A 24,665-nucleotide genomic window follows, 5' to 3' on the forward strand; every position below is an offset into this window, starting at 1 on the left:
CATTTTCTTTGTTTATTTTAATTGATAGCATGTCGGCTCAATATTCCAAGCTTTCGTGCCTTGGATGAGGCTAAAATGTAACAATTGGGTTGGGTTAATAATAGTTTTGGTTGTATTAATTTCAATCCAAGAATATTCCTCCAATGCTTTGCGAAACGAACCGTGGATATTCTACAAAATCACTATGTCCCGTTATCAAGTCGTTATTTATTCAAAAAAAATTTTCCTGGTACAATTTTCTTACATTGATCATTATTATTTACGAAAGATCTATTGTAAAGTCGGATTGGCTCAAGCCTCTGTGTCAAAAAGAGGCTCGCAAAAAGGAGGAAATAAGGCCGAAACATTCCACCAAATTTAAGCGATACGAAAACATCTTGACACAAAATGGGTGGAAAAGAACTAAAAGCGGTGGAATCGCCATAAATGAAGGACCAAACAGTTACTTAAAGATAAAGTAAGATTTTGTTATTTCTGTACTTGTAGTTATTGTCGTGTTATGTATTGTTTTTAATGATAATTTTCAAAATGACCTAGTTTTTATCTTATCCTTTTTTGACATTTTCTTTGGTACAGTCAACTAACTTTACTATCACTCTCCTTGAAGTTCAGTTTGCTGGTTACATTGTTTGTGACCACAGTGTAAAGTATTCAGTTGTTCAATCTCAAGGCAAAACTTGTATTTCTGCATTTTTGATTTGCAGTTTGCTGTTTCATCTCGACTCGATTTTGATTTGCAAAAATGTCAGACTCTGGCCGCAAAGTGATTCATACTGATGTTGACACAGGGTTATGTGTCGTAAATGATTCTGGTGATGAACAAGATGATGAGGTTTGCTTTTTAGTCAGAGGGTTTTTTGCTGTGTATGTGCTGTGGATCTACAATTTCTAAATTTTGTCAAGAGCTACCTTTTTACCTAAATTAAAGCTTGCATTGCTTGGGCCTAAGATGATTCTTTATGGTCTTGTTGAATTTAAGCTTCTATTATACTACTCTGATGCCTTGTAAAATGTATTTTGATTACTTGTTTTTAGAGCTTGCTATGACTCGTATGAATTTATTCCATTTTGGTACTAGTTTATGACAGATTTTCTCTCATGGCAGATGCTTCATTCTTTTCAAATTCAAGCATACAATTCATATCTTAGGCTATTAGTATTAACTGCAAAAGAACACAAAATCTGCTGTTTAAATATTCAAATAGTAAAAGGAAAATACAATTGAGGTGCAACAGTAACAAAGGATTTAATTTAAAGCTGTCAAAAATGTAGAAAAACTCCTAAGAGCTGTTGGACCTCACTTCTGTGTCTAGCATTTGTGTTGCATAATTTGAATAAATAAAAAGAACTTTTAGTCCAAAAACTTGTTTCACACTTACACAAGAGTGACTCATGTTATAATCATGCTCTGGTTACTATTTGTTATTTGTATCCACTTAAAATCAAACCTGTTCAAAAAGACCAATGGTTATAATCTGTTATAATTGTTTGGTTGGTTAGTGAAAGGAATCATTTTTTCCTACTACCTCATAATGACTTATAACTTTGGTTAACAGTTTATTTATAGAAATAATGTTTTATAAGTTAGAAAGTTCACTGCAACTTAATCTTTAATTGTCTAATATATAGTCTTCTGTGTTGAATCAATATTGTACAGGGAAAGCTTAATGAAAATAATTGATGCCTTTTCTTTTTTTTAAAAGTAAGACCTCTTGTTTCTTAGGCCTTTGAAAGAAGTGAAAGTGGGTCTGGGGATATATCTCTACTAAATGGTGAAAAGATTATCACAAAAGGTATTTATTATGAAGTTGGTCATTTTTATGATCACTTAAATCTCATAATGTCTTTGAGACCATATTACATGACCATAGAACCTCTTATTGAGTTTATCGACTGACTACAAAGCTGGGTGTAGGCACATTAAATATGTGAAAACTATAAAAATGTTGTTTGTTACATTACATAGATATATAGACAATGAATTGATGCAAAATTTTTTACATAGCTTACTTTCCAAACAGTAGTTTCCTGACAATAACTGTTTTCAAAATTTCTAAGACTCATACAGGTCATTCCATGCCAAATCAACAGACAATGGAATTTTTGTGGAATGGCAATTATGGAATTTTTCAGTAGAAAGGCCAGAATTTTGTTTTGATTTTTTAAATTTTGATAAAAAATTCAACAAACATGTAAGAAGGCATGACTTGTATTTCAAAAAAGTTTATTATGTCATATTTTTTCAAGAAACGTTTTAATTTTTCTCCATAATTTCCTCTTATAGATTGTGCAAAGAGATGTGTGCTTAAATTTTATTCTTTTTCTTTTCTAGCAGCTGATGTTATGTATGTTTGTCCTTTTACTGGCAGAAAAGTTGGATCTCTTTTTGTCACTAATTATAGAATTATCTTTCAAGGAAAGGATGTGAGTGAAGGTTTTCGTTTTCAATTGCTAATTTTTACAAAAGAAAAAATGAATTTAGCATTGACATGCTTTTGTTTTATTCAGTAGTGTTTGTTTTTGCAGCTTTTGTTTCAATTCTTAAACTTGAAATTCTATGCAAATTTATGGCTTTTTTCTTTTTAGGAAATGCTAGTTGTAGATTCAACATTATGTAATGTTGTGAAAATTGACAAAATTGGAGCATCAACAAAGAATGCAGACAGAAATTATGGCATAGATATTACTTGTAAGGTAATCTTTTGCTATGTTTTTAGCTAAACACTTCTCATTCACGAGCAGGTAAATGATTGTGTGGTAACTTGAATTTTTAGATTTTCTTCAACTTAAAGTGCAACTTTTCACTTTACATAGGAACAGTTTAAACAATTGTTTTGGAAGCATTGCATTGATTGTGCCTATAGACTATTTTTCGCAATCAATTTTCTTTAGTCTAGAATCAAATGCTATGGTTATTGTCTTGAATAAACTAACTTGTATAAGTTGACCATTTGTTGATTTTTATTTTCGTTTTTGTCAAAGAAATTTGAAAGGAAATATCTTATTTGGAGTATTTGAATTTTAAATTTTGCTCACCTGATCAACAGGATTTGAGGAATCTCAAGTTTGCCTTAAAACAGGAAAACAGCTCAAGAAAGAAAATTTTTGATGCAATTCAGGTTTGTTTGCTGTTTCACCTCAAATGAGATCCATAAGTTAGTGCTATCAAAAACAAACCTTGAGGCAGAATCAGTTACCAAGCAGTCAAACATGAAAAACAGGAACAGAATATTTTCCAAATTCACGGATAGAAATTTTACCATGAATGTTTTTCAAGTTCTTCAAATGAATATTCTTCATTTTTTAATAAAAGCTATTTTAGTTAATAGAAATTGAATGGGGTTTCAAAATTTCATTTTATGAACTTGGAGTTTCTATTCAGATAGCCTTGCATTTACAAAGGCAATTTTTTGCATTCTTTTTTGTATGTACACTGTTGATATTTGATATCATAAGGTATAACTTTGGGTATGAAATTTTTCAAGAAAACGTCCTATGAAATGCAGGAAACAACATCATTTTTAACACTGGCAGCAATCTACAGTTCTGTGCTCAATGTGTCTTTTATTGTATTTGTAAGAAAATTTTGTCAGTAATTGTGAAAAGTACCTGAGACAATATATCTATTTCAATGTATTCTACTATAAAACAGGATACAATGTATGATTTAATGCACATTGTACTACAATGTATTCTGCTGTATTCTCACATTAAAAACTCTTTATGATTTTAATAAATTGAAATTACTAATGTTTGGTTATCAAGAAATAAGTACCACCTTGTTATCCGGAACACACAAACTCAAATATCAACTGTCTTTTCACTTTCAGAGTAATGCATTTCCAGCTACCTGTGGAATTCCTGGAGTGGTATGACCTGTTTGAGATTTTCAGCCCCTCTTAACTACATGCTGGCTTTGATATCTTCACTTATTTTGTATTTCATTTGCTGCAAAGTTTTCTACTTCAAGAAATGAATAGTAGAAGTGAATAGTAGTATATCTAGTCGATCATTGCTCAATTTAAAGAGGTCATTTGTAAGGAAGATAACATTTTTTTAATTATCTTTATTGCTAGCATTAAATATTCAAAGTAAAGTAATGTGTTCATTTTTTGGAATTTATACCACTAAACAGATCAAAGAATTACGCTTTAGCAGATAAAGATTAAAATAAATGTTGATTTAATCTTCTTCAGTGTTTTGATCACTTTGTTTGTATTTCTTTTAGCGATTCTTTGCATTTGAATATCGAGAAGAATTCAAGATCAATGGATGGGATGTTTATGATCCAGAAAGAGAATACAATCGACTTGTAAGCATTAAAATCACTAACTCGTAGACAACATATATAATGTTCGTGCTTCACATGACGAAATAGGTTTTGTATAGCTATTACTAAGGAAAATTTAACCAAAGTTTTAATTCAAAGTCCTTGTCTGTAGAAGTAGACTTCATTATCAAATTGTTTAAAGTATTTTTGAAAGAGGGGGATTAGAAGTGTTAATCATTGAAACAATTTTTGAGGGCGTGTAAGATTTTAGAAAAATGCTCAGTGAAATATACTCGAGTGATACAACCAGGGCAGAACTCTAACCCGCGATCAGCGTAAGTTGTTGCTCTAATAACTGAGCTACCCAATGGCTTTCAAATCCAAGCCTAAAGCCGCTCAACTTACTCACCAGTTTCCACTTTACCAAGAACGAAGTGTAGTCATCGTAGCATCCATGTCAATGAGCAGTGGAACTGCAATTAGCAAGGTTTTTCGTTTAGCTGACACTGATGCATAATGGGGTGCTGATTCGAGGATTTACAGTACTTTCTGATCATTCGAATTCTGCTTTTGTCATATCATTTCAAAAATAATGTCGTTTTAGTACGCTTTTTCCTAAATATATTGTGCAAGAATTGCGACTTTTACTACACTGTAAGCCTGATATCTTAAATATAAACTTAATTTTTACAATTTCAACCTTTAACCTTACAATTCAAGCCTTCAAAATTCAATGTTAACATTCTGGTTTTTTTTAGTCCTGGGCATTTTAGCAGCGACATTATAATAAGGAACTGATTATCTGGGTATTTGTTGTAGGGACTTCCAACTGAATGTTGGCGGATATCGACGGTGAATCGGGAATACCAACTCTGTGATACCTACCCTGGAATTGTATGTGTTTTGTTCGTTTAATTTTGCTTTGACTCTTGTTTTATTGTGCAGAGGAACTTTTAGAAAAAGTGGTAACCGATTAAATGTCTGCCATGTTTCGTTTATTTCGAAGTTTTGAGAAAGATAAAATCTTGTAGGATGCTCAATTTTGGAGAAATTTAAAGCAAGGATGATGCTCGAATTTTTGAGAAAATCCTAATTACAAAGCTGTTAAGCAAGACTTTCAGATTGAACATTTGTCGGTTTATTATTTTACGCGCCTAGGTGTCGGTATCATGTCATATTTTTCCATCTAAATCAGTAAAGATGTTTGAAACTGCAGGTTTGATTCAAGATTTAAATCAGTCCCATCTTATATTCCTGATCCATCAAGATCTCTTATGTTTGGGTTTTGTATTGTAAAATTGGCAATAATTATATATTGAAATAAAAAGAATATTTCATTTTTGGATTGCTGCTTATTGTTTTATTAACTATACTATCCCATGTTCCAATTTTTCCTCTGCACTGATATGTTATCTCCAGATTTTTTCTCTCTTAGATAGCAGTTCCGTCTTCCTGTAGTGACGAGGAAGTCACCAAAGTTGCAAGTTTCAGAAGTCGTTCAAGGATACCAGTAAGTTTCGTAATGCCCCACACCTAGCAAGTTCACTTTTGGTAAATTTTTTTTGACAACCCGACCACAAATGGAGGTATACAAATATGTAGATCAAAATCAGTTATTTTCTAAACAATTTTTTGGTGGTAGCAAATTTCAAAGTGATTTTAAAAAAGTAAAGTAAAAGTAAAGACAAACTAAACCTTTTCGTCTGACACAATTCAGAGTATAAAGCGTCAGGATAATGATCGAAATTGCTAAGCTTACCAAGGGAGTGTACCAAGTTGTGGATTGAAATAGGCCAATCAAAAACGCGAGCAAATGACTGTTAAGGCTGCAGTATCAGTGTTGCTTGTTGGTAGAAATATTTTCCGTTGTTTTTTCAATACCTTCGTAAAGTACCTCTCTACTTTTTGCTGTTGTAGGTGCTTTCCTGGTTGCATCAGACAAACAGTGCATCGATAACACGTTGTAGCCAGCCAAACAATGGTGTAGGTGGCATCAAAAGAAGTAAAGACGATGAGAGATACATCCAGGTCTGCATTTTCGTAGCTTTTTTTGTTAGATTTTACGTTGTTGTGGTTTGAAATCATCGCCACTATATAAGATGCTCCATGCATAAAAGGGCAGGGACGTTATGCCTTTCGATACTGTCATGATAGCCATAACAAATATGTTGCTTCTGATGATAGATATTTAATGTCATAAATTGTTTCGAACAGAACAGAATCGTTCTAATTAGACATTCCAATCAAGAACAAGATCCTCAAATAATCATATCACATATTGTATTTGATAGGAGTGAGTCAATTCTGAGTGCAAATCCCCCCCCCCCTCCCCCATATAAGGTTTTTACAGCCAGGTACATCTTAATGACCCTGTGGTGTTTGATGTAATTGTTGTTTGTTTTGATTTTTCATGTTCCTATCTTCTAAACTTTACGCTCTTTCATATACAGACAATTCTTCAAGCCAATCCACAAATGCATAAATTGTATATAATGGATGCTAGACCAAAGATAAATGCAGTGGCAAACCAAGTGAGTAACGATCAGTTGCCAAAAGGCCCCTTATAGGCCTGCTGTCTCTAAAATAGCACTTTCATAACAGTAAACCCCTTTTACACATTTAATATCGATCTAGCTATCCAGCACAGTGCAAGCTCTTTTTGTACTCGTAACTTCAAAGCTGCATCCCACAGGTGTCATTGCTGTTTCTGTTACTCTAATTGTGTTAATAGATATAAGTGCGTTCAGGAAACAGAGGATTAGCCGAACTTATATGTATACATGAACTGAGTGTTTTTGTGTTGCTGATTACGTCACGGTTATATGATTGCCTAAATTTGGGCTTTTTGTGATGTTTTGTTACTTCAATATCTTGTGTTATTTGATGATATGTTAAGAGTACAAGAGGTGAACTAAACATTTTTTGAAAAAGTCAACAAAAGGTATACAAGAATAATATGGTTTGGAAATCAATAGATTAGGATTATAACCTTGGCAATGAATATTAGTGTGTAGAATTGTGTGATCAATTTTTGTGAATCTCCTTTTTTGTCGTACTTTTGTATCAGTTCAGGGTATTATGGAAAAACGTTAACATCTCGTGTTTACATTGAAAATATTTTGTGCCCATGATTCACTAGACAGCTTTAGTCTAAAGTAAAAAATCTGTCATCTTTAGGCAAGCCTCAAGCTGTCCATTTCTTTTTGTTGCATTTGCATTAGATAAGAAATTAAGAACTGTAACTAAGAAAATAAATATTATATTTGTTTCTTTTAGGCGAAAGGTGGTGGGTATGAGGACAGTGATAATTACCCAAACACTGAACTCGTTTTCCTTGATATTCAAAACATCCACGTGATGAGAGAAAGGTGAACATTTTTAGCTTTTGTCATTCTATATTCTTTGTTATGGCCTTGTGCTTTGTAATCTATAAAATGCAACTTTTTAAAGAGCTTTTAAACACAAGCTGATTTTTAAAGTTGAGCTTTGAGTGGTTGATCTTTAGATGTTAAGAAATATACGCTTAAGTTTCAAAAGTATCAAAGAGGAAGCTTTTACTTGTCATGAATTACGACAGACAGAATTTTCTTCATCATTTGGGGAATTATCAGTGCTTTAAGAATATTTTCTTGTGAAAACATAACTTTTATTGTTAAGAACTGAAACAAAATACTATTTTGATTACTCAGAAAATTTCTTTGACCGCTTCTCTGCATTTAATATAATTTTCTCATAAATTTATGGCACTGCATTTCAGCTTGAGAAAACTGAGAGATATGTGCTACCCAAGTATCGATGATGCGCATTTTCTCAGCAATCTAGAATCATCGCGATGGCTTGATCACATAAAGGTATGGTAATCGCTTCCTCGAGAAGCTGAACAAAATTTTGTAAACACTATACTATAAGAATCTCGACATGAAATTTTATTTCAATGCCATTTATGTTACTAGGTCTTTCTGTATCTTTTAAAATAAATTGGAAATCTCACATTTCTTCTATTGCTAAACATTCTTCTCCAATACTTCGGTTCCTCTCTAGAGCACGTGGATTCTTCTCACCGTCACAACTCTTAACAAGTTTATAAGTTCTTCTCTGGCCTACGCTCTCATATTTGGGGTGGTGCTCCCAAATCTTCCTTGCGCATCCTTGACAAAGTCCAATCCAAACCCATTCGCCTTGTCGATAACTGTATCCTCACCAAGTCTCTTCAGCCTCTGTCCCAACAGCGCTGTGTAACTGATCTCGATATTTTTAAAAATTTTACCGCATCAATCATTTCAGGAGATTAGAGATATAATCCCGGGTCCCCTAAGATATGCACGCAATATTAGACACTTTTCCAGCGCTCACCCTTTCCAAGTCTCTTTTCAAACGCACGAACTCAATCTCACAACTCTTCCTTCCTCCCTAGACCTTGTAAACTTTGGACTGCTCTTCTCTCTTTCAGTTTCCCAGACTCTTACAACAAAACCAAAAATAAATAAGCTTGATCTTTCCTTTCTCTCCCTCTCCCTTCCTATTCCCTTATCCCTTCTCCCTAGCATTACCAAATAAAAAGAAGACGACTAAGGATTAATAACGGTATATACTTTTATATACTTCATTTTATAAGGATAGAATGAAGTTGTTATTGCAATGAAATTTATATATCAATATTTCATTTGAAAATGCTAATACTTTCAGCAATGAATATGATGTAACTACAAACTTCAATGTATTGTAGCTAGCTAATGATTACTTACTTCCTGGGCACTTAAGCCACCTTTTTCTTCTGAAACATCGGCAAAGACGATGCAGATTTTTGTATGAAGGCTAACTAACGTCTATTTGTGACACTACCTCCTGTCATTCCTCGAATAGTCGCCATCGGTAATCATCATATCTCACCTTATAATTTCTTATGTCTAGTGTTTCATTAACTTATTATCTAATGTTCAGTTTAATCTTTTGAATTTTCGCTACGTGCGTTAATGTCAATCCGTTCTTTTCATACTTCAGTCACCATCACAAATGAAATTAATGTTTAAGAAGGCCAATATCATTCATATGTTTTATAGCAAGTGCTGCACGATAGTATTTAAAGGACGACAATATTTATAAATCTACGGATTGCAAGATTGTGAAAACTTTTGCTTTGTATAGATACAAGTTTATCAGAGAAGAAGATTTCTTATTTGATCAGCTGATCGCTGAGAGTGCAAATACCGAGTTACAAACATAATCACTTTGTGCTGTTATTAAATTGAACATTACTTTTATGTGATCATATTGTCAAATTCATGATCTCCTTTTTCGCCTTTTTTTAATCCTCGTCCAAACTCCTTGACATTTCAGGCAGAATCTTTTAAGACATAATTTTGTACTCTAGGCCATTTTGTCCGGTGCAGTTCGAATTGCGGATATTGTCGACAGATGCAGGCTGTCCGTTATCGTGCATTGCAGTGATGGATGGGATCGGACCCCTCAGGTAACATCATCGAATTTATAACTTGAAAAGAATGGAAAAGTCTATCTCTCATTCTTCCTGGATCTTTGCATAGGTTCAGAATAGAGTATGATGGTTTAGAGAAAATAAAGAGATCTGAGAAACATGTCTTGTTTTTATCTTGATATCTTGCGGTGTCCCATATATTGTGTATGCACGATTAGTATATAAAAACTCGAACAGCTTGCAGAAATTTGATTTGAAGAATAATATGTATTGTAGTTTACATTAGAAGGGGGGGTTAACTTCTTTGACCTAGTTAACGTTGCATATCTGTCAGTGTAATTTTTCTGATTAAATATATATTGTTTTAAATCTTTATTGCATAATGTTCAGTTTGATAATTAGAATCAACCGAATCTATTGAAATTATATGAACCGAATATGAGAGCAAATCTTAGATATATTTGTTAAAACCTTCTTGTTTTTGGGTTTTGAAAGAAAATAGTAACTTTAGTATTTTTTTCTGGCCAATTTCGTTATCGTTTGCCAAAACTATAAAACCCCAAGTCCCGTTTGGAAACATCCGGTCACTAGTAACGCTATATTTGAGCAGTAAAAGATTAACTTGTAAGAAATTACATAAGTGTTTTTAATTCTATTTTATATTAAAAATTTTACAGGATTGTGCCGATCAAATTTCAGATTTCTGTTTACAATTTTGTCTGTAATGATTTGTTCAATAAATTTTCATTCTATTTGACGTCGTGAATGTAACGACTTCACCGCAAATTCATGTACCCACTAGGTTATCAACTGATGAGAGAGTAAGGTTTTGGAATTTCGATCCATTGTGAAATTTACTTGATTTTGTCTTTCCTTTTGGGCTGTGATAACCTCTTCTTTTATAGTTGACATCATTGGCAATGTTGCTGCTCGACCCATACTATCGTACCATTGAGGGATTTGAGGTAATTCTGATTTCATACTCTTCAAATATTTATTTAAAAGATCTTGCCGTTAATTATTAACTTTGCTTTCAACTATCCGGTGTCTTAAGCATCAATTCCAACCAATGTGTTATTTTTAAACTTTTTTCGAAATCATTCCATAGAAGCCTTTAGAGGCGTTATTCTGATTGAGTTGAGCATCGAAATATTTTTCTGTATGCAAATTACTACTACATAAACTTCAAATTTCAGATTTTAGACATTTAACCGCGGATTTTTAAGCCCTTTTTAATGCTCAGCATTACTAGTTCGGCATATATTGTATTTTAATGACGATAAGGTTCATTGTTTCTTCCCAAACCTTCTCATTTCTCATGCAGGTTCTTATTGAGAAAGAATGGTGCAGTTTTGGTCACAAGTTCGCAAGAGTTTGTATTTTTAAAGAATTGTATTGACGGCTCAGTTGTTGAATTGATTAAAGTTCCATTATTCTATTGTATTTCTCGGAGTAGTAAATGCATGATTTGTCTGAAAGATTGGTACTAAAATAATCAAGTATATCCCTCGAAAGAAAATTTCGTTCCAAAAAGATTGACAATTGAATAAGTGGGAAATATATTGGATAAAATGATAGTTATGATAGGCTTTTAATTAGAAGTGTTTGTTTCATAGAGGTATGGGCTTGGGGATAAGAATTATTCAGATGAGCAGAGATCACCCGTGTTCCTCCAGTTCATCGATTGTGTTTGGCAAGTTGCAAGACAGGTAATCAATTGAGATTCCTTTTGTGAGTTTGTTTTTCTAAGTGTTTCTGGATGAATTCTCGGACCAATTATTGACCCTTAGCTGGATTTCATCATTCGCAGTTAGTATATGTAGTTATTATTACACAACAGGAGAACACAAAGTGAATTTTGTGGGTGAAAAATAACAAAATTGATGTTTGAAGAGAGCATCCCGTCGCAAAAAGTACGTCTTCTTCATTAAGGACAGTTGTTGAAGTCTTCAGCAACAACAGTATAATGGAAAGCCTCTGCGAGAAATTGAAATGCCATGTCATAATCGCTAATGTCTTAGTTAGAATTGCTTTATTGAAGAAAAAAACAAGATAAAATATAACGAGCTTATGCTTGATGTATTTGAATTTTGATGCTCAGCTTTCAGAATCCCAAATCATGTCTGTATAATGTACAGCTGTACACGGGTTTTTGTATGAGTTTACGTTAATCTTATTTAAAGAACAGATTTCGAAAATATGCCACCATGTAGTAACTTCTCACGTCGACAGGAATATACTGCTGCTATCGTCAACAGGAAGACAATACCACTACACTCTAACTTCATATAGAGAGTCTATGTATTTATATTCTTTCCAACAATTTGCACCACTCTTCAAATCATGAACTGCTTTTAGTGGCATTAGATTGTATTGTTGGGCAGTTAGTCGAATAATGAATAACAGCATTTCACGAGAACTAGTCCAATAGAATTGCATTCTTCATTTTAAACCTTTCCGTTCCAGATAACGCACTTTTTTTCTGTTTTTCAAGATATTCATTCCCATTTCAGTTTCCTTGCGCTTTTGAATTCAACGAAAACTTTCTCATAACGATTTTGGATGAGCAGAACAGGTGAATTCTATTATCTTATTTGCTCCATATTCTTTAGAACATGCGCTCGTTTTGAAGGCAAACGAAATTAACAGACACTCATAGAGTGACTGCCCCCTCTTCCATCACCCTTTACCTTCTGTCCAAATTATGAAAACTCTGCTTTATTGATTATTAACAGTTTTGACTGAACATTGAACAGAAATTTGTTATTTTTCTATTATAAAAGGTCTTTTCTTGTTTCTAATCTAACGACCATAATCGAAGTCACCACTGCCAGCTAAACTCTTATTTTCTTACACACATTTTTAGCTGCCGCTTTGGCACATTTCTGTACAACGCAGAGGCAATTAGGGTAAAAGAGGTAAGCGATTATCTTTAGATGAATTTGTTAAGCAGGTCTTTTGATAAAATTTTTAACAAGGTTGAATTGAATTTATACCTTGTCATCTCCATGTTTTCTCGTGACTTAGAGTGTAAAATTCTTGCGATATTTAACTTCAAAATATTGTTTACATGTTTTATCTAGAAATTAAAACTGTTTGTGTATAATATTAAATGAAGGACCAAAAAGCAGCGATATGTATGATTAGATAATGCCTTGTCAAACATTCCTAAATAAAATAAATAGATCTGAAATTTAGACTGATCTCGTTTGTTATTTCTGTTAAAGTCATAAGTAGATTTTACTATTAATTTTGCAGAAAGTTCGCACGGAGACAGTATCCTTGTGGTCTTATATCAATAACAAGGTAAGAATAACTCTATTTTTTAGTTAACGGTTTGCGTTGAATGATAGATCTTAACTTTAGGTTTATGTCTGTTATGAGAGTATAATAATATATATGGGAGCATAAGGAGTACCTCAGTCGGTAAAATGCTAGAATCAGCACCGAGCAGTTCTGAGTCAGAGCCCCCATTCTTACTGTGCCACAGGAAAGTGTCATGAAGAACATCCGACTTTCAAATGCTAAATTGCTTCACTCAGAAGACCTCAAAAGTGCACGTCTAAGCCAGCTCTTACGAGAAGATTGAATGTAGATTTAAAGAAAAACAGTATATGTCTAGTTGCTGAAAGTGGATAATTTAAATATAGTAGAATGAAATTCCAAAAAGCCTATCCTATTTGGAATGCTATTTTCTAATCAAATCTAATACTACTTTCAAGATAAGTGAAAAAATAAACGAGTTGAGATAAAGTATTTCAACAGTTTGAAAAGTTTGGCATTTTACGATGTTTTTTTCTAAAAGCCCCTTGATTTGAAAAGCGATTGCGACTTTTCATGCATATTTCAAAAATACATCACATAAAAAATCACATAAAAATTTTAACGTCGCCAGTTTTGCTTTAAAATGTCGCCAAAAATTGCATTGAAATAACTAATTCTCTGTATTTTTCCGTACAAGATAAGTTATTAATATTTCATCAACTCTGCTTTCTGCTTAAATATTTTCCTTCTTATCGCTGAATCTGGCTCTAACCGAAAACCAGCAAACATGCTTTTAACAACAGTTGTACGTGCTTGGTCTAGAAAAATTTCGGTAGACTATGCTGTGTGCCAAAGCAAAAGCTGTTGTTAGGGGAACTGGCAGCTGCTTTCGTGTTTGCTCGTTAATACTTATAAAATCTACGTCATGCACACCGTGGCATGTTCATTTTTTCAGTAATTGGCCGAGATCTCCATGGCAAAGGGCATAATTCTTTCTTGAGTATTGCATTTATTTTAGGTTCTCAGCACAACACGCAGAAAACTACCTTACTTATGGAAGGGAATTTGCTCGTCAACTCTGCAAATATTTGTTTGTTCTCACCCCTGTTGCTCGATGTGTCTAGTGAAGACCTTTGTTTTTAATATCTTGTGGCTTTTGGGCTGAACGCGTGAGATGCTAGTTTCTGCATCTTGATTTAAGGCCTGCTAATATTGTTCTATCTTTTTATTTCTTGAAAATCTTAAAGCTTTCTGCAAGATCTCCAAAAATGCATTTAAGCATTTATCTAATTCAACCTGCTGTTCTGAAGGATTTTTTTCTTTTTCCGTTTTTGCTTCCTTCACCCTGTAGGAAAATGAAATGGGGTAGTGTAGATTCTAGTTTACGCCATTTTGGTTTCCGTAAATATGTACGACATTTTATTAGATCTGAAGCAAAAATAGGAACTCGTTCATGTTATTAGAACATTAAATTTTCTCTTAATTTTTAAAAATAATTTTTTTGCTACACTATCTAAACATTTTAAAAGCAATTTACGGTGTACTGCTTTTTATATGTAAATCGAATCTATTCCCAAAACCTATAAAGCCAGTTTATTAAGATTCACTACAGTCACACATTGCTTCCAGTCACACCTCATGAGGTTTGGTTTTGTGTGATTATATATGGAGTTGACTGAAATAACACTGTCTACTGAGTTCTGATCATCAATTGGCTGGTTTCTCGTCCTACATGTGACCACCTTTGTTTCACATAAGCTCTCTTTCAGCTTTCCAGTAACGCCATTTGATTTGAGTATATTTATTCTTCATTCTTCTCCTGCCCAGTTAATTAAGAATCAATGCATATTTTGCGTTCATATGTGTGTCTTAAAATCTCCTTTGTTAGTATAACTTATCTGTTCTGTTAAACACGGTTCTAAGGAAACCTCTGTCTTCCTGATGTGTAGGCTTGATGTTTTTGTTTTCTATGGAAACATTCGAGTCAGTATTTCTTAACATTTAATTAACTCCTTGCTTATAATTCAAGTATAGATATAAGCAAACTGTTGTCCATATTGAACAGTTTATCTCCGTAAAAGCTGTTATTTTTAGAAACGTTGGAGATTCTATAGCAACAGACTTTGCCAACGGTTGGCCTAACACTTGACCCTATTAGAGCTCATCCTTCAGGTTGAGATGTTGCTCCATTCCTCAACAAAACATCGAGATCTTAAGAATTAATTTGCTGAAGAAACAGGTCTGAATAAATAAGATTAAACTAATTCAGGCCTCCAGATTATAAAACAATTAATACAAAGCAAAGCATTTTTAACTTAGACATTTGTTTCTTGACAACTTCTTATTAAACTTAAAATTTTCGCAATCCAATGAAATACATTTTGCATTGAGCGCCGGTGAGTGAAATACTGGGTTCTCAAACGCAACGTGCTACCGCTCTATCGACAATTTTCTGTAGTTTGCTTCTAAGGTTGGATGCCCCGGTAATTCTTCCTAAAAAAATAAACAATTAATGTTTCAACCTTAATACGCTTCTCTGTTCAAGGGGAAGCAACTCGAAAATTCATTTTAAAAAATTTCAAAATTTGTTGAAAGAATCATTTCCTCGTCTGGATTGTTTTAGGTTACATTTTCTACACATTTTTTGATCTAGTCAGTTTTCTCTCCAATTCTATTGTATATTTAGTGTCGTGTTTATGTCTTTATTGTACAAAAAAAGAAACTTGTATGAAATCCAATTGATTTTTGCAAACAAAATGTCAAAATTCTTTCCCAGTGTTTTCCATACATTTGAACAAATAGATATCTTGAATTTAATGAAAGCTAACTTCATTAATGAATGATTATATATAAAAATCTCAGAAGGGACACTGCATTTTCGCCTGCATTGCAGTCAGCAACTAAAAAACTCTTCTACCCCTCCTAACGTAAGAAACTTGGGTGACAGCTGTATATAAACGATAACTGGGACCCATGCCCACTAACACCACGGAAACTCTCTGCTCATTGGTAAGACCTCCTTAATAATTAATCTTCACATTTATCCATTGACGTCATTGCTACTTCAATGTTTAAAAACATGGCACTCAAAACACTAAGTATAAATGTGCAAAATATTGCTGATGTTAAATTAGATGATTGAAAACCATATCATAGGCTAGAAAAGATCTTGTTCTATGGTGAATTAAATTGATCAGTTCACTTTTTGTGTCGCAGCTCTTCTTATATTCGCTAACAGGCGAAAACATTGACAGACTATTCTATATAGTCTGAAGAGAGTTGGTAGTTCTGTAATATTATTTTCTTAATAGAAATGAGGTTGTAGTTAAAATATGATTTGTGGTAGGTGAATTACCAGGCCATCAAACATCTGGCAATTGCATATAAAATTAAGTTGTCGCTCCTTCTCTTTTACACATTTCAGCTAATAGAAGAAAGCTTTTTTCTAAAATAGGATTTGTGCTTTTGAGGTTTGCCTATTGATGCCATCAATACGTGTATTAACGGTTCTTTAAACTACAAACCTAAAATTGAGTTAACAGGCGCCATGTTGGAAGCTGGCTAGATAAGTACGATTAGGCCAGCTGTACGAGTTGATGTTTCGTATGACCTTGACTCAGCTCTGTTGTAACTAACATATAATGCCAGCAAACTTACAATGCATGGCTGCTTTTTCTCAACTTCCAATTTAATAGACTCTTGGTTACTATGTAGATGTTTTGAGTAATTTCTTTAGGTTTTTATAACTTGATTCTTTCATACCCTTTACAGAAAAGTGACTTTATCAACCCGTTGTATGCGAAAAATTTGTATCAGCACGTAAGTGATTTATTAATTTTTGCTGAATTTCTGTTTTCAGGTAAATTATACTTTAAGGTAGTGAAACTTTCAATATTTAAATGGGTGCATTATGAAACGGTTTTGTAATTGTAATAATTGGTTGTTCCATCGAAAGTAACCGTGTTTATTGAAATAATAATTTTTTTTTGTTTATTTTCTATAACTCGACTTGGTTCAAAGCAGAAATGTCTTTGAGGGTAGTCCTTATTGCTCAGTGCTAGTTTCCCTGTTTCATGCCCCAAACTTTTTCCATCTACATTAGTATTAGCGTGTTCCCAATTTGCAAAATAGAACCGTCCTGTTCTTCTAACCAAAGCCCAAATATTTATGTGTGTAGTTCACCTAAACAAAACGAGAGATTTTATTTGTGACTATGATCTTGCTTCAAATAGCTAATTTTGTTGTTGTGAAACCTCCATCAACTGACACCTCTTAGCAAAGGAGGGCACAGGGGTTTCCAACGTTACAACATTGTCATCATTTACTGCTGACCTATCATGGCTCTAACATGACCTAATTTTTTCTCTAGGTCCTTTTCCCTGTCGCCAGTATTCGCCATTTGCGATTATGGAAGTCGTATTATATCAGATGGAATCCACGCACCCAGCCACAGGTGAGCTTTTTCGAGATCCACTCAGCCTGATCTTGCTTATTATACTGGGAACATCAGAATTATTTCTTGAATAAAAGATTCAATGTTCATGACTGATTGCTAGCTGCCTCTACTTTGCCCTAATTTTTTATTTCATTCCTTTTAGATTTCTCGATTTAAAATTGGTATAAACGCAGCAAAAGACTGAATAAGGAGAAAATGTTATCGTGATTTTGTGATTAAAATGTAGAATATGATTTTTGGTCTGATAGCTGCCTATTTAGAGATGGAAAAGATTTCATTTTATGATTTCATTCCGTCCAATTTATAATCATACTTTTCATTCCTTCGTAAAATTAGATCGATTTAAGTCTTAAGAACGCTTAGGAAATCTGGTTAAAATTTGATGCTGGAGATAAATTGCCACTGTATGTAAGAAAAGGTTTTCTTTCACGTTTATTGATAAGATATTTTATTTACTTTTTTGTTTCTAGGAATCAATTGAACAAATCAATAAGCTGTTATTTCATCGGATTGAGCAGGTAAATCTGTTAAAACAACTGACAACCACATTTTGTAGGGAAACCTTTGTCTATCTGATAGGTTTTGTACATCTGAACGCCAATAATTTTGACTAGAACTTTATCTGACAGTTTTTCTCACAATTTTTGAACTTAGTTATGTTTAGCTTACAGAAATAAGCCAATCGTGCCGTTTAAGAATAATCTATTTAGAAAATTTTTAATACAATTAAGCTTCCACAATGAGGTCTTCTTCAAAGGTATGTACAATAGACTCCGGCTATAGTCACACCAATTGATGCTTGAAACTTGTTACTGTAAACGAAGTGTGATTTTAAATGGAGTTAAATTGAAGAGTTTTGCATATTTGGGCCTAAATGTTATGTGGCTGCAACAAGAAGTGTGACTTTAAGCGAAATGAGTGTGACTTAAAGACTCGTTGCTAACAGTGAGCCTTTGTGAGCGTAGCAAATTGTCCAGGCGACGATCATAACAATGGCAGTAAAAATTTGATGGATTAGCCAAAATTAATTTCAGACTTTCTGAAAATGCATTATGGGATGCTTGCGTAGTGCATGGATGAAATACAGTAAAAACCTGCGTGTAAGAACATACTTTTTCAGAGTTTGGTAAAACAGGCTCTTTTTTAAGGGTTACTTGATGACAGTTCAGGTTAAATATGTTCTTAATTAGGTTCTTAATTTTTACAGAGTAGATATTGTTGTTTATTATCAGAAAATAGCATCCAATCTGGTCTTTTTATCATTCCAGATATTTCTTAGTGTACCAATACTGCCAAAAGCCCACCAACAATAATACCTTAGCAATAGTTTTTCATAATAACGGTTCAAATTTAACATACATTCTGCGTTTTGAATTTAATTTTAACAAATCAATTTTCTGTCATCTTTTTTGTTTTTGCTAAGAAAGTATAAAAGTTAAATGGTTCAACACCACATATAGGAACTTGTGGGGAATTGTTTGGCTTAACAGGTTCTTATATTTTGGTATTAAGAAAGAAAATTTCTGCCAAAAGGTTCTTAAATCTGACCAAATTTTCAACATTGCTTTTTTAGTTGGTTGAGAAATGCGAAGCACTCCAAAGAGAAATCGACGAGAGGGCGACAGTGGATGGTGACCCTAGTGACTCAGTTTCTTCGAAGCAGTCTGCAACCCCCTGGTCAGTTGCACAAACAACTTCTGTATGACCTTTGTATCCATGGGTGGCCTTCTAGTAATGCTTGAACATTTTTCATTAAACCAGTTTGGTACTGAAGCGATCAAATAACTAGTGATGTATAATCACACACACAGATTTAATTTGTAGATTGTTATCAAAGACATGTCGTAGTTTAAACTTGAGCGTTAGATAGGCTGCATATGTTTACATTCCAAGTTTTTTTGACGTAAGCTCGCTTGTCTCTTATTTTACAGAATCCTTACAAATTTCAGCTACATATTATTGTGGTGAAATTTTCAAAGACCTCTGATCTAACCTTTACTTTTATGTAGGAATTTTTTAGACAATTAACCAAACCACATTTGTCTTTTACCTTTTACACATATTTAATTTCATATGCACCATCATGTAATCTTCTCAAGGTTTTAGTCCCAAAGATTTTCTTCATTAGCCTGACAATATAAAAGTTTGTTAAGGGTTCATTCAAGACAGATGCCGTTAATGGAAAGGATTAGAAGTTTTAGAAACAAAAAAACAACTTACGTTCCATTTTACTTTGTCTCTGTCCAGTACTGCACACGTTTTTTTAAGTGAGGCCGCGTGTACGAAATGCCAAGTCATGAGTCCTAACATGACAAAAAAGTTAAGATATCATTGTACTGATCATCCTCAATCTTAGGAAACTTCCCGAGAATCGTTCTTATAGAAATTGAGTGAAAATGATTCTTTTTTACGGCTAGGCACCTATTTTCTGTTTAATTTGCATAAAAAATAGAAAGAAGCATTTTGGCATTTTAAGGCTTTTGCGCCACCAGTATGCTTAGCGGCGGCTGTCTTAAGAAATTGAATATTTCATGCCGTACGATATTAGGCCGGTTTCGGAATTATAATCGCAAAGCATGCCGGTTGCGTAAGAGCCTTTAAGAAACCATCAAGACACTTCAAGTACTAAAATCGACAAGAAAATTAAAAAGACTGGGTACCAATCCGAAGGTTAATTTCTTATAAGAATGTTTGTAGCCTGCCATTATTGCATCTGAAACCGCCATGTTCTTCTAAATCATTATAACAAAAGTCGAAGTTATCATTCCTTCATAGAGAAAATTATTGATTTGTTGGTGTCGTTTAATACTGACACATTTATTCACATCGTTTCACACATCGTTTTTAGATTTTTAGTAAGTGTTCCACTCGATATGGTCACCTGCCATACCAAAATTCATTTCAATGGTTACAGCAGCTTTTCATGGACCAATGCATATCTGGTAGTTGTGGCTTGTCTACTTATTATTTTCAGCACTTTTGCTGCCTGGTCTTGCCTATTAAAAAGATTCATTTTACTAAAGCCATATTCCTACATGATCGGCAAACGTGACTGTCATTGTGCCGTAACAAGTCACGACGAAACGATAGAGTGGCAAAGTGATGACGTCACGAAAATCAATTTCCATAAGTTTTTGGATTTTGAACGTATAGCTTGTAAGGATGCCATAAGATGTCTCTAAAAGACACAAAATCAGTTTGATCTGTTACAGATCGCTTTAGATATGTCCACGTTAGTATAAGCTTTTCCACACTCGTCTTTAATTTTGGTCTGGTTCTGAAACTTATGAACCATGCCCAAATCACTTATGAATCGGGCTTCAGACCTTTCATTGGCCATACCTCAGGAAATCCGTGACAGATTCAACCGATTTTGCAGATTTAGAGATTAATCACCGTGCTCTTTCTGCTCAGGTGGTCAAAAATAAATAAAATAGATCTTTATGACGTCATTTCTTTGTCTCTCTATGTTAATTGTAGCGATCTTTTTTTAAGGCCTGTGGAAGATTGGAAAAATCAGTCTGCAGTGCCAGAAGATTTGATTTGATTCAACTTTCCTGGCTTTTACCGTTGTTGCCGTCCGAAAAAAATTAATGGAAACTCAATTTCGATAAGCTGTGGCTCATACACATGCATTGTTTGATATCGATCACATGAGTGCGGGTGTCCAATCAAATTCTTCATTCTTTTTGGCGCTGTTGGAAAAAGGAAGTATGAAACATCTGGGACTGTGCTTGATGTTGTCTGGTACAGTCCGAAACTGTATTTTTTAATTGATTGGCCAAATGACATGAGCTGTACCGCAGGCAGTTCTTGATAAAGCATGTTCCTTTTTTGTTTTCTTTCAATTTTTTCCAAATGAAAATTCTTTTTTAAAAAACCCCTGAAGTTGCACTTTGGTTTGTTCATAGTTTTCTAAGGGATGTTTTGATTAAGACCACGAGCTGTTGTTTTCCGGTGAAAATTGATTTGAAAAGTGATTTCGATTGTTCGATTCTGTCTAATTATTCATGTCTAAGTATTCAAGTCTAGTTATAAGAAGAGTATCGCCTATCTTGATTAAGCAATCAACTTTTGAAGGGAAACAAGGCAGTTGCCTTGAGCATGTCCATTTTCTATTCCCACCTTCCCATCATTCTTGCCTCCTTCCCTTGCTTGAAATATATTTTGATTTTGTTTGTGTTACAAACTCTCAGTTTTAATGACCTAGGTTAGGTATAAGTGCAGAGTTATAATTGAAAAGGTCATTTAATTAGCATTTCTAAAGAGTTCTTGTTGTACTGTTAAAATGCATGAATCTTAGACCCCGTTTACACTAGGACGGATCCAAATGGATCCGTACCCAAACTAGGACAGATAGGCTTTTTATTTACACTAGACCTGCTGGATCAATACTCATTTGGGTCTGCTATCTGGACCCGTGTGGGATCGCTTTCCAAGATGTACTCACTTTGATCCGTTCCCGTCTAGGTCTAGTGTAAACGGCTGGAACCGAACCAAACCAAGCACACCTCGAATTCCATATGCAAGCAGAAAGTTCTTCATATAATCACATTGCTAGTGTTATGGTTTAATTCCTAGCTGCAGTTTATTGTTTTCCTATGTGCTCAACACAGGATTCGTCAGTTGAGACTATAGCTTTGGTTCTCTCTAAACAAAGGAGCCTGGGACTAGGCCTACATCATAAAATTCAACAACAGCGATATCGGCACCGCAAATAAAGAAGATTCTGGCAACGACTAGGAAGAGCCAGCGTTTAGTGGCAATGTTGTTCCTGGAGAATAGTACGAGAATTTTAAACTAAGTACGATCGTTTTTGCAAAAGCGAACAACTCACTTGAGAAAGCCTTTGTCTGTTGAAACCGAATGGGAGGTCAAGTAGCCGAGATAGTGGACTGGATCCGTGCTAGTGTAAACGCGATCTAAATTGGATACGTTCCAGTATAAACACCAACAAAACTGGTCACGGAGCCAAAGTGAATCCGTACCCATTTGGATCCGTGCTAGTGTAAACGGGGTCTTAATTGTTTTCACCAGGTAGGGAGCTAACACTGACGCAACAAACCACGTAAAGCTAAAGCAGCTTCTTATTAAACTATAGTATATTCTTATTAAATCTTTAAATTACTTGAAAGCTTGCGCTTACTTTGAAATTTGTCTTTGGAAATTTTGTACTTTGAAATGTAATTTTTAAATTTTGTCTTCGAGAGACTGAAAACATACTACTAAAAATCAAGCCCAATTTTTTACTTTCGTTCCGCTGTATAAGAGCATCTAGCACGAAAGCTCACTAGAGTTCTTTTATGGTTTGTTAAGCTACGCTTATAATGTATATTATCAGCAAGCAACTACTGTTGCCTGATGAGCACGTGTAACCCAGAGCAGCAACTTAGAGCCGTCCTGTTCTATACACCAAAGCATATACAGCTCTGCCTATACGGCATCGAGCACACGACAGACCGGCAAACAAGAATTTCATAATTTTCAGCAATTATAGATGTAGTTTAAGCTTAGATTTGCAAAGAAGAAACGAAATCTATTTGCTCCTATTGTCACTTTATGTAAGCACTAATTTTTTGGATTTGGCCTCTGATTTTGACTTCAAAATATTTGTTGCCTTCGAAGCTAAAAACAAGAAATAGAGAAGAAATGGGACTGCTGTCCTAGCCCTTAGGTTTCCTTTTGGACAGTTGAACTTATTCATTTGAACCCTTGCTAGTGTCGTCGAGAATACCAAAATGAATCATCACGCGTTAATGAGCATATAGAAAACACGTCTTACTAGGATAGAAGCAGTTTAGAACGTTCTTGCACCTGTTATGTTGCGTCATAGTCCCAATTATTTCTCTTTTTGCGCCGTTATGACGTGGTAGAAAAAATCAGGAATTAGCAGGTGCGAATGCGATGAAGATTTAAATGGATAGAAAATCTTCCCAAATGAATGGCCCCTAAAAATTTGTAGATTATAAAGTTATTATCATTTCCATTCAAAATAGGTAAATTTAAGTATAACTCAGGAGAAAACGCTGCTTTAGTGGCGTACACCGACAGCTCCTGGACATCAGGGGCCTCCGGGGTAGCTCCATTGGCAAAACAAGTGCCAATGGAGCTACAACCCATATCTTGAAATATTTGAAAATCGTCTTTTTACTTAAATGCTGTCAAGCATCTCCCGATTTCGTCAATATTTAATTAACCTGCCTACCCCAACCAGTATCTTTGTGTTGGGACAAATCTTGACTGCTGTTTTTTTCGGTTAAGGAGTTGAGTGGTACCGTGACCTGTCTTTAGGCAACATCTAAAGCTTCTGAGAAAAGAGGCCGCCCGTAGGTCAAGAAACATAGGGCTTTGAGCAAAGCTTAAACTGGCTTATAACCTCTGAGGTCGGTCGTCTGATGAAAAATATCTTCTTAGAAACAGCGAATCTTCTACTTCTGACGATAGCGAAATCGCTTCAACCATTCCATGCATTCCGTGCACAGATTATTTATGTGGGAAATTTTGCGATGTACCTTCCAAGAAAACTATGGCCAATCATACGCGACATTTAATTTCATACCCAAGCATACTCAGTAAAATCCTTTTATGTTGATTATTTGTACTGTTATTAAGTAATGGTAAATGCAAGCCTATGCCGCCCTCTGAGACGATTTACTTAATTCTGGATTTTTGCATTTGTTTACAAGTAACACTAAGCTCGTAGCATGATTGATTATCCTGGAGGAAAAAAGCAGGTGTAGGACTTTGCATTTGTAATCGTAGAAAGTTTCTGGTTTGGAAGATAATATAGTCGCACAATGTTTTAAGATGTACTGATAAATTTTATAATCTTCTATGCATTTCTCGCTAAAAATCTTCACGATCATGTATAGAACACATATGTCATTTGATGGCATAGGCTTCTTGAAGGAAAATTATCTTCGGGGGCAAGCCTTCAATGAAATAAAGAGGAGGACAATAGCCTATTATTTTAAACAGTAAATAGCCACTGGGGCCAGAGGGGCAAAGAGATCTCAAAGATGGGGCTACTTTTTTAGACTTTCGTTTGAGGACCGTATCTCGTATTATCCTGGTTTGTAATAATCTTCTTGTGCTGGGACTGAATCTAGAAAGGGGAGATTTTGGGGTCCTTTCATTGGCGGGATTTTCATGAATTTGCTTGACTTCTAGAGAGGAGCTTTAGATACAAATCGAATACCAATACACTCTTCTTTTTATAAGAACACGAGTCTCAAAATTGG

General features: G+C 34.3%; 1 protein-coding gene across 3 annotated transcripts; it reads left to right on the plus strand.

Moving 5' to 3' along the window:
* Positions 1-298: 298 nt before the first annotated feature.
* On the plus strand, positions 299-22,859 carry LOC135686753 (phosphatidylinositol-3,5-bisphosphate 3-phosphatase MTMR2). Of its 3 annotated transcripts, none has more exons than XM_065203062.2 (26): positions 299-457; positions 705-832; positions 1,724-1,793; positions 2,336-2,424; positions 2,587-2,694; positions 3,048-3,119; positions 3,831-3,869; positions 4,229-4,312; positions 5,090-5,164; positions 5,706-5,780; positions 6,188-6,298; positions 6,721-6,801; positions 7,547-7,638; positions 8,028-8,121; positions 9,642-9,740; positions 10,610-10,669; positions 11,029-11,076; positions 11,321-11,413; positions 12,218-12,279; positions 12,571-12,622; positions 12,963-13,010; positions 16,740-16,787; positions 17,338-17,421; positions 17,895-17,942; positions 18,998-19,101; positions 20,920-22,859. In XM_065203062.2, exons 2-26 carry the CDS (start codon positions 743-745, stop codon positions 20,969-20,971), a joined length of 1,878 nt encoding a protein of 625 aa, XP_065059134.2. In that variant the 5' UTR covers positions 299-457; positions 705-742; the 3' UTR covers positions 20,972-22,859. The 3 variants fall into 3 exon arrangements, with proteins under 3 accessions (XP_065059134.2, XP_065059132.2, XP_065059135.2); XM_065203060.2 differs by having other exon boundaries at positions 2,333-2,424; positions 20,920-22,855; XM_065203063.2 differs by lacking the exon at positions 20,920-22,859 and having other exon boundaries at positions 2,333-2,424; positions 18,998-19,331.
* The last annotated feature ends 1,806 nt before the right edge of the window (positions 22,860-24,665 follow it).

This window comes from Rhopilema esculentum, chromosome 6 (assembly GCF_057945365.1).
Source record: "Rhopilema esculentum isolate cy_ngs chromosome 6, ASM5794536v1, whole genome shotgun sequence".
Classification (NCBI taxonomy): Eukaryota; Metazoa; Cnidaria; class Scyphozoa; order Rhizostomeae; family Rhizostomatidae; genus Rhopilema; species Rhopilema esculentum.